Source organism: Physeter macrocephalus, chromosome 8 (assembly GCF_002837175.3).
Source record: "Physeter macrocephalus isolate SW-GA chromosome 8, ASM283717v5, whole genome shotgun sequence".
Taxonomy (NCBI): domain Eukaryota; kingdom Metazoa; phylum Chordata; class Mammalia; order Artiodactyla; family Physeteridae; genus Physeter; species Physeter macrocephalus.
The window spans coordinates 127,719,137-127,730,347 of NC_041221.1; the positions used below are offsets into that span (position 1 = coordinate 127,719,137).

Sequence of the window (11,211 nt, forward strand, 5' to 3'; positions counted from 1 at the left end):
CAATTTTTTGGAAGAGCTTGAGAAGGATGGGTGTTAGCTCTTCTCTAAATGTTTGATGGAATTCACCTGTGAAGCCATCTGGTCCTGGCTTTTGTTTGTTGGAAGATTTTTAATCACAGTTTCAATTTCATTACTTGTGATTGGTCTGTTCATATTTTCTATTTCTTCCTGGTCCAGTCTTGGAAGGTTATAACTTTCTAAGACTTTGTCCATTTCTTCCAGGTTGTCCATTTTATTGGCATAGAGTTGCTTGTAGTAGTCTCTTAGGATGCTTTGTATTTCTGCAGTGCCTGTTGTAACTTCTCCTTTTTCATTTCTAATTTTATTGAGTGCTCTCCCTCTTTTTCTTGATGAGCCTGGCTAATGGATTATCAATTTTGTTTATCTTCTCAGAGAACCAGCTTTCAGTTTTATTGATCTTTGATATTGTTTTCTTTGTTTTTGTTTCATTTATTTCTGCTCTGATCTTTATGATTTGTTTCCTTCTGCTAACTTTGGGTTCTGTTTCTTCTTCTTTCTCTAGTTCCTTTAGGTGTAAGGTTAGATTGTTTTTGCAGGTCCTATGCTAAAGATAAAACAATGCACACCCCATCACTTCATCTGTCTTTTCCGCTAGCTTGTGAACTGTTTGAAGCTGAGGAGACTTTTTTTTTTTTTTTTTTTTTTTTTTTTGTGGTACGCGAGCCTCACACCGCTGTGGCCTCTCCCTCTACGGAGCACAGGCTCCGGACGCGCAGGCCCAGCCGCCACGGCCCACGGGCCCAGCCGCTCCGCGGCACGCAGGATCCTCCCAGACCGGTGCGCGAACCCGGTTCCCCTGCATCGGCAGGCGGACGCGCAACCACTGCGCCACCAGGGAAGCCCAAGACTTTTTTTTTTAATTGAGGTATAGTTGACATATAACACTACACTAGTTTCAAGTATACAACATAATGACTCTGTATTTATTTATATTATATATATATATTTTTTGATCCTTTTAATTTGTTGTTGGATCCTGTTTGCCAGTATTTTGTTGAGGATTTTTGCATCTATATTCATCAGTGATATTGGTCGGTAATTTTCTCCTTTTTTTGTAGTATCTTTGTCTGATTTTGGTATCAGGGTGATGGTAGCCTCATAGAATGAGTTTGGGAGTGTTCCTTTGCAATTTTTTGGAAGAGCTTGAGAAGGATGGGTGTTAGCTCTTCTCTAAATGTTTGATGGATATCCTTTTATGAATGTTAATAGTTTGTTATTTGTGACTATATTTTTCAAGCTGAAAGACTGAAATGCCTGGTAGTTGAAAATTATTTAAAAGATTTAAAAGATTCACTGTATCACTGGCAGTAGAATGCATTAACTCCATCTCAGCATTATTAAAAATAAACTATGTCACATATTTATTAATTTGGCCATTTTTTCATTTACTTAACAAATATTTACTGTGCATTTATAATACACCAGGCACTGAGAAAGCACTCAGGATACAGACATAAATTGAATAGAAAAATCGTTGGCTTATTAGATTCTCTAGTAGGAGAATTAGAATCTGAACAATTTTTTAGTCAATTTATAATTAGAAGTTTTAAGAGAAAATTCAGGATACTTTGTAAGATAATAATGAGATACAGGGAATTCCCGGGTGGTCCAGTGGTTAGGACTCTGAACTTTCACTGCCGGGGCTTGGGTTCCATCCCTGGTCAGGGAACTAAGATCCCACACACTGCACAGCATGGCCTAAAGAACAAAATAATGATGCTGTATAGATAGTTTAGATGGGTTGGTTAAGGAAAACCTGTTTTTATTGCATCCCATAGATTTTGGAAAGTTGTGCTTCCATTTTTATTTATCTTGTATTTTTTTATTTCCTCTTTGATTTGTTCAGTGATCTCTTGGTTATTTAGTAATGTATTGTTTATCCTCCACGTGTTTGTGTTTTTTACGTTTTTTTAACTCTAATTGATTTCTGATCTCATAGTGTTGTGGTCAGAAAAGATGCTTGATATGATTTCAATTTTCTTAAATTTACTGAGGCTTGATTTGTGACCCAAGATGTGATCTTTCCTGGAGAATGTTCCATGTGCACTTGAGAGGAAAGTGTAATCTGTTTTTGGATGGAATGTCCTATAAATATCAATTAAATCTATCTGGTCTGTTGTGCCATTTAAAGCTGTGTTTCCTTACTAATTTTCTGTTTGGATGATCTGTCCATTGGTGTAAGTGAGGTGTTAAAGTCCCCCACTATTACTGTGTTACTGTTGATTTCCACTTTTATAGCTGTTAGCAGTTGCCTTATGTATTGAGGTGCTCCTGTGTTGGGTGCATATATATTTATAATGGTTATATCTTCTTGGATTGTTCCCTTGATCATTACGTAGTGTCCTTCCTTGTCTCTTGTAAAATTCTTTATTTTAAAGTCTATTTTATCTGATATGAGTATTGATACTCCAGCTTTCTTTTGACTTCCATTTGCATGGAATGTCTTTTTCCATCTCCTCACTTTCAGTGTGTATGTGTCCCTAGGTGTGAAGTGGGTTTCTTGTAGACAGCATCTATATGGGTCTTGTTTTTGTATCCATTCGGCGAGCCTGTTGGCCCACGGGCCCAGCCGCTCCGCGGCACGTGGGACCCTCCCAGACCGGGGCGCGAACCCGGTTCCCCTGCATAGGCAGGCGGACGCGTAACCACTGCGCCACCAGGGAAGCCCGAGCCTGTGTCTTTTGGTTGGAGTATTTAATCCATTCACATTTAAGGTAATTATCAATATGTATGTTCCTATTACCATTTTCTTAATTGTTATGGGTTTGTTTTTGTAGGTCCTGTTCTTCTCTTGTGTTTTAAATATATCATGCCACTCCCTTCTGGCTTGTAGAGTTTCTGCTGAGAAATCAGCTGTTAACCTTATGGGAGTTCCCTTGTATGTTATTTGTCATTTTTCCCTTGTTGATTTCAATAATTTTTCTTTGTCTTTAATTTTTGTCAGTTTGATTACTATGTGTCTTGATGTGTTTCTCCTTGGGTTTATGCTGCCTGGGACTCTGCGCTTCCTGGACTTGGGTGGTTTTTTCCTTTCCCACGTTAGGGAAGTTTTCGACTACAATCTATTCAAATATTTTCTCAGGTCCTTTCTCTCTCTCTTCTCCTTCTGGGACCCCTAAATGCGAATGTTGTTGCGTTTAATGTTGTCCCAGAGGTCTCTTAGGCTGTCTTCATTTCTTTTCATTCTTTTTTCTTTATTCTGTTCTGTGGCAGTGAATTCCACCATTCTGTCTTCCAGGTCACTTATCTGTTCTTCTGCCTCAGTTATTCTGCTGTTGATTTCTTCCAGTGTATTTTTCATTTCAGTTATTTTATTGTTCATCTCTGTTTGTTTGTTCTTTAATTCTTCTACATGTTTGTTCTTTAATTTTTCTATGTCTTGTTAAACATTTCTTGCATCTTCTCAATCTTTGCCTCCATTCTTTTTCTGAGGTCCTGGATCATCTTCACTGTCATTATTCTTAATTCCTTTTCTGGAAGGTTTCCTATCTCCACTTCATTTAGTTGTTTTTCTGGGGTTTTATCTTGTTCCTTCATCTGGTACATAGCCCTCTGCCTTTTCATCTTGTGTATCTTTCTATGAATGTGGTTTTTGTTCCACAGTCTGCAGGATTGTAGTTGCTCTTGCTTCTGCTGTCTGTCCTCTCTATTTATGTATACTTTGAAATGATCACCACAGTAAGTCTAGTTAATCTGTCTCCATACATAGTTACAAATTTTTTTTTCCTTGTGATGAGGACGTTTAAGATTCTATTAGCAACTTTCAAGTATGCAGTACAGTATTATTAACTAAAGTCACCGTGCTGTACTTAAGAGACTATTATATATTTATCTCTGTATCTTCATTTCATGATGTAATGTCTAGCAAAAAGTAAGCACATGTATGTTTGATAAGTGAAACAATTTACTGCCATTGTTAATAAGTTAAAACCTAAACTATAATTTGCTCTTTGGTGAAACCTCCAAAGATTTGGTAACAGCAAGTGAGATATAAAAAAATGCTTAAATAATACTTATTTAACTGGTTTTCATTTCAGTAAGCCAGATTTACCATGTGGCTCATAAGAGCATTATCTTTAGTCAGATCACTTATTTTTTTGTGAGAACTTCAGTTTTCCTTTTGAATTCATTTTAGTAATATCTCTAAAACATTTTTTAATGATTCAGATTTACAGAAAAGGTGCAAGGAAAGTTGAAGAATATGCGAATTTCCTTTATCCAGATTCTACAAATGCTAACATTTCACCACATTTGCTTTATCATCTCTCCCTCATTTTTTTCTTGAATTTTCTGAAGGTAAATGCAGGCATAATGTACTTTTTCCCCCAAATGAGCATTTTTCAGATCATAACAGCCCACTTGGGTTTAGATCTGGAGAAATACTTCAGTGTGTATTTCTTAAAAATACTACATTGTGTATTTCCTAAATTTGCAAAGACGTTCTCTTATATAACAACAGTATAATTATCAAAATCAGTATATTAACATTGATTCAGTTCTGTTATTCAAATTTTTCCATTTGTCCTAAGAGTGCCCTTTATAGCAGAAGAAAAAAAAAATGGATTGGATCTCTGGTCTAGGGTCCAATTGAAGGTCACACAGATCGCATTTAATCGTGTGTGTGTGTGTGTGTGTGTGTGTGTGTGTGTGTGTGTGTGTGTGTGTGTGTGTTCCAGCATCGTGATTTAATTAAGGGAGCATATTCATTGTAGAGAATATATTGATGATTGTAAATGTGACTCCTCATTACAGCCTTAAAATTTTTGAAACGTGAAAGCACAAAGATGTCAACTATATATCCAAACTACAGGTACAAAGCAAGTACATGTATTTTCCACACTCCAAAACTGAGTACACACTGTACTGTCATAGGGAAGGGGTTTACCAATGATGACCTGACAGTAAAGTACTCAAGATTGATATACCAAAATAAAATATAAACTAGGAGTTTATGAAAACACGTTTGACAATAGCAGAGAGGACCCTTATCATTTCTGAGCAAAAAATGCATTTCATTATACATACTCTCTCCTAAAATGAATAAACCAGTCACTTGAGAATGTTCTATTTATTTCTTCTATTATACAATAAGATTCTCCGTGTCTTTTGAGAAAAAAATATTGTGCGGGAACTGTGGGATAAGCATGCATGTGAATGGAACAGCACAATTGCAGTGGTTCTTACAACTCACTTCTAGATAAGGAGAAAGTGTTATTCATTAGTATGGCCCAGTCTTAGCCAATATTCAGTTTGGAAAGACACTGGGTTAAGATCAGAATGATCTGAAATTCCAAGTTCTAGAATTGATGACTATATATGCCATTGCATTAGTCAGGCTTCTTTTTTATCTTTCTATTGAAGTATAGTTCATCTACAATGTTGTGTTAGTTCCTACTATACAGCAAAGTGAATTGGCCACACATACACATATATCCACTCTTCTTTACATTCCTCTCCCATACATGTCATTATAGAGTATTGAGAAGAGCTCCCTGAGCTACACAGCAGGTCCCTATGAGCCATCTACCATTACATGTAGTAGTATGTGTATGTTTTTAGTCTTCCTTAATCTGGAGAAGTTCCTTAGTCTTTCTTTGTCTTTCATGACCTTGTTCTTTTTGAAGAATATAGGCAAGTTATTTCATAGAATTTGGTGTGAGCATTTTTTGATCATGACAGTTCACCTGGATTCAGCTCTTCTAAAAAGTTTCTGTCTTAAGAGCTTTACCTCAGTTGACTCCAGCAGGATGTCTTCCCTAGGACTCAGCATTTGTTGTTGTTGTTCTTGTTGTTGAACAGTGTTTCTCAGTGGGGCCCTATTGTCATTTTGAACAGATAGTTCTGCACTACACAGACTATCCCACACATCCCTGGCTCCTCCTCTCTAAATTCCAGTAGCATTCTTCAGTTGGTGTGACCACCCAGAACACCTGCAGTTGAGAACCACTGTTCTGTAAAATTTGAAATCGCATGCAGGATCTTAGTTGCCCAACCAGGGATTGAACCCAGGCACCCCGCAGTGGAAGTGCAGAGTCCTAACCACTGGACCGCCAGGGAAGTCACTGAAATCTTAAAATTAGGAAAGTGGTCTTGCTTTTTATATAGTTGGTAGCATGAACTAATTTTCTAGTTGATGGTTTTAATTAATTTATTTATTTATTTATTTATTTTTGGCTGTGTTGGGTCTTCGTTGCTGTGCTCAGGCTTTCTCTAGTTGCAGAGAAGGGGGGCTGCTCTTTGTTGCAGTGCACAGGCTTCTCACTGCGGTGGCTTTTCTTGTTGCAGAGCACGGGCTCTAGGCGTGTGGGCTCAGTAGTTGTGGCTCGTGGGCTCTAGAGCGAGCGCAGTCTCAGTAGTTGCGGTGCACGGGCTTAGTTGCTCCGCGGCATGTGGGATCTTCCTGGACCAGGGCTCAAACCCGTGTCCCCTGCGTTGGCAGGCAGATTCTTAACCACTGTGCCACCAGGGAGTTCCCAGTTGATGGTTTTAATTATCATTAATCTGTAATCTGCTACTGACAGCATGCTTTAGCTGAATTCTAGTCAGTTATTTAGTTATATTTAATAAATCGATGGTAAATGGTTAAGTTGGTCATGTATGTTTTTGTATAATCTGAAATGAGAGTCCTATTAACTGTCTCCACTTAAAATCAGGAACGCCACCTTAGAAGTTAACCGAAATAAAATATCACTGGGAAGATTTATTTTAAAACTAGATAATTTACTGTTACAAATTTTAGGGGGAAATGAGTGCATTTGCATTTTATTTTAATTTAAATGATGTTAAATATTCTTCTTGTTTTTCTTTCAGAATTGGTTCCTAGGAAAGACCTTCTTATAGAAAATGTGCCGTATTGTGATGCACCAACTCAGAAGCAATGAATTTTTCTAGAATAAAATTAAGTCTTTATCATTTTTAATTTTAAAATATGTAACTCTGGCTAAACTCCTGGAAATGCAAATATTTTTCTCTGAAATGGCATATTGAAATTGAGTGCATTATAGTTTCATAATTAAGTTTCATGTTGAAAGAACATTGCTGAAAACTGCAGAACATAGTTAAGTATTTCTAAAGAACATTAGGTAAGAAGACATTTCATTTTCACTGAAAATCAAACTGTATAAAGTGAAATAAATGCTTAGGGAGGTATATCATATTCACTTCTGTTTGACCTTAATGAGTGTTTTGGTTTTATCATAGCTATTTGAGAATGAAGTGTTTTGACAAGTTGGTGGGTTTTCTTCCCATGTGAAATGAAACTATGAGATTAAAATTATTAGATTAAGTTAATGTTTAGTTCTGAAAAGAATTGGTCTAAAAATCACAGTGTGTGCCAACTTTCCACAGAAGGCAGCCTTTGTTCCTAAAGCACTGAAATTATTCCTGTAGCTAACAAATAATTATACAGTTTCCTTTTAGAGATAGAGTGTATCTCTGTTCCTAAAAGAAAATTTTTAATCAGTCTTCTGAAGATAGATGAATAAAATGTCAAAATCACGTAAGGTAACTGTGGAATAAAGAAATTCTAATTTATTAAGGAAATAGTGTCCCTTGATCAAACTATATAATATAGGCTTAGTAGAATTAGCTGTACTTAGACCACAGCTAGACCTTATTGTGAAAATGTAATATATGGCTGTACCCTCTTCATTTTAATCGGTAAGATCTAAATGGCTTTTTTTTTTTTCTCTAACATTTTTCATCCCTGACAAGATTGACAGTATCACAGAACAGCTTGGCATTCTGCCTTCTAATGGTAGGAACTATAAAACTGTGTTTAATATTCTTCTTGTTTCTCTTTTATCTATGCATCTTTACCATTCTATTTTCTCAGTGAGCAGTGTGTTCTCTTCCATTCACTGGTCAGTTCTCCCATTTGATGATGACACAGGGTTTTTAATTTTTACGAGATTCTCAATGCAAGCTTTGTTTGTTGGCAAACATATTGGTATTGCCATGTGCAATATAAAATGTCATGTTTTAAAATAATTTAATTTTAGTAGATAAAATTATCAAAATTGCTTAGACATAGTACACGTAACAGTAAACCAGAGACTACCCTTAATGCCTCCTAATACTTTGGAGATTAGTAGTCTGTGAAATGGATTATATAGGTCAAAAGATTTGCTACATAATTTTTTTATCTCTCATGCCTCTTTCTTATTGTGTGTATGGAAATTATACCTACATAAACGTTTCAGATTTGAAATTTGCCCTTATAAGAAAATGCTAAAGGTCGTCATGACACAATCACTGGTAAATTCTCTGACTTACTATTATTTCAGTAAGTGTCTATATTATGTCTTTTGAGGAAAGTTGGCTAAAATAGTTTACATTTAATATATATTTTAATTGTTTTAATATTATTTAACATTTTTAGAAGTTTCTACTATTTTTTCTTTAACCTGAATTCCCTTGTTCCATTCTGCACTCATGTTAATTTAAATATCTCATCAAAAAATTGTTCTTTTTTTTTTTTTACAATCTAGTTATCATTAGGAGCAATAGAGATTAATAACTAACATGTTACATAAAATAAAAAATAATCATTCAGATGTTTATTTTATTGAAGCTAGTATGTTAGACATTTTAAGATATATACTATATATGATATGTATTACATAGGTGTATATATATAAATATATATATAGTGATTTTGTGCCTTAAGACTATGCAATACAGTTCCTATGTAATACACCAGGATATCAACAATAGGTTTCACTGTCATAAAATTTTGAAAGATTTGGCACCCTATCCTTAAAGAGCATATATTTATATTTCAAATTAATTTTAACATTATTTAATAGTTTTATTAGATCAGTTAAAACAATTTATGAGTTCTTTGCATGTTGTGAAACAAAGATTGTCAGTATTCTAGAGAGTAAATTTTGAGAATGATGATTATCTAAGTGCCTGACTTCTTCGTGGTACAATGTCAAATTTAATTAAATCTTTTTTAGTTAGTTAAAAAAAAGCTTCCCACGTTCCCAGAGGGAATTACCCACATCTAACATTTCACTTTGACTATTGAAACCCAGTGAAAGTGGGTGGGTGCAAATTCTAATTGCAGATATCTAGGCTCAGAGGCCCAGAAGGACTTTGTAAAACAGTCTTTTGGCAGAAGTCAGAAAGGGTGTATGCCAGGAGACTTAGATTTGGCAAGCATATGTGGGGAGGAATTCTTCACTAAAGATTTGAAGCTAAAGGAAATATGAGAGCTAGTTTGCATAACATCTAATTCAGAATATTGAAATTAAGATTTGAGTATAATTGTGTTTAAGTTGGTCCTCATTTTGCCTTCAGTTGCATATTTTAACATCAGTACAATGTCCAAAAAGCACACAATAATAAGAATAGGTAGAATTTCTACACTCATTGACAAAACCAATCATTTCACTGTAAACACAAAGCCATAGGTCAACAAAGAAGTGAAAATTCCAGTTCTTAAGCAGAATTTTCTAAAGTGAAAGTAGATAAATACAAAATTAATGTAACTTTACTATCTATCAGGAGTAACCTATGAGAAATGAAATGGAAAAAAGATCCTGTGTGTATAGCAAACAAAACTTTAAAATAGGAAGCAACTTTTTAAAAAAACTGTAAAACTTAAAAATGAAAGACATACTGTGTTCCTAGATGGGACAGTTGAAAATTGTAGAGATGACAGTTCTTTAAAATGTAATCTATCGGGGCTTCCCTGCGGGCACAGTGGTTGAGAGTCCGCCTGCCGATGCAGGGGACGCGGGTTCGTGCCCGGTCCGGGAGGATCCCACATGCTGTGGAGCGGCTGGGCCCGTGAGCCATGGCCGCTGAGCCTGTGCGTCCGGAGCCTGTGCTCCACAACGGGAGAGGCCACAACAGTGAGAGGCCCGCGTACCGCAAAAAAAAAAAAAAAGTAATCTATCAAGCTCCCAACAGATTCACAGATATGTGTACATAAAAATATAAAACGTCTGTATTCTGTGAAAGCTACTATAAATAAACTTTAGAGAAATTTGCCACCGATGTAATAATTAAAATAGTTAAGATATAAGATGTTCCTATGACTTAGCAAAAGATAACTCAGTAGAAAAATGGGCAAATGATATAAATAAGAAATTCATAAAACAAGAAATACTAACCCATTTAGTGGTCAAAGAAATGTAGGTTAAAACAAAGGAAACATTTTTCTTCATCAGAGTTGTAAAAGTTAAAGAAACTGGTCATATCCAGTATATGTAAAGGTGATACGCATGTGAGAAAATGGGCACTCATATATTTCAGGAGGAATGTAAGTTATAGGGCCTTTTTGAAAGGGAAATTGACATCAAAATTTAAAATAAACATACTATTCAGTCTGTATCCCAGTGGCTCACAAGAATACTAATAAATGTACACCTCAGGTATATGTACAGAAATTTCTACAGCATTTTTTTTTTTTTTTTTTTTTGCGGTACGCGGGCCTCTCTCTGTTGTGGACTCTCGCGTTGCGGAGCACAGGCTCCAGACGCGCAGGTTCAGCGGCCATGGCTCACGGGCCCAGCCGCTCCGCGGCATGTGGGATCTTCCTGGACCGGGTCACGAACCCATGTCCCCTGCATCGGCAGGCGGACTCTCAACCACTGCGCCACCAGGGAAGCCCCTACAGCATTGTTTAAACAGCCTAAATTTCCAAATTTAGGGGAACATTGAAAGAAGATATGGCTCATTCATACTTTGGGATATTATGCAGAAGTTGAAAAGTATTATGTAGAATATATATATATGTATATATATACATGTCAAGTGAAAGAAGCACGTCACAGAATATATATTCTCTTTGAATCCACTTAGATACAAAACAACTATTTTTGTACACATATATGCATATGTGTATATAAATACATAGAAGTAATGCATGCTAAATGTTAATAATTAGTCTGGGAGAAAAATGAGATTTGGGGAAGGGGACTAGTAACTTGACTTTTATTCTGATAACTCCTGAATATTTAAATGTTTTATAATTTTTAAAGGACATGGGCTTCCCTGGTGGCGCAGTGGTTGCACGTCCGCCTGCCGATGCAGGGGAACCGGGTTTGCGCCCCGGTCCGGGAAGATCCCACCTGCCGCGGAGCGCCTGGGCCCGTGAGCCCTGGCCGCTGGGCCTGCGCGTCCGGAGCCTGTGCTCCGCAACGGGAGAGGCCACGGCAGAGGGAGGCCCGCATACCACAA

General features: G+C 36.5%; 1 protein-coding gene across 3 annotated transcripts in view; it reads left to right on the forward strand.

Annotated features, from left to right (window-relative positions):
* The window catches only part of LYRM7 (LYR motif containing 7), a 43,576-nt gene extending 32,365 nt beyond the window's left edge, over nucleotides 1-11,211 (forward strand). The window contains exons 5-7 of one of the 3 annotated variants that reach the window (XM_055086739.1): nucleotides 6,832-7,103; nucleotides 7,735-7,777; nucleotides 11,013-11,211. In XM_055086739.1, coding sequence (XP_054942714.1) covers nucleotides 6,832-6,902 — 71 coding nt within the window. In that variant the 3' untranslated portion in view covers nucleotides 6,903-7,103; nucleotides 7,735-7,777; nucleotides 11,013-11,211. Of the gene's footprint in view, nucleotides 1-6,831; nucleotides 7,778-11,012 lie in introns of all 3 variants that reach the window. The other 2 variants (XM_055086738.1, XM_007122200.4) reach the window with 2 other exon arrangements.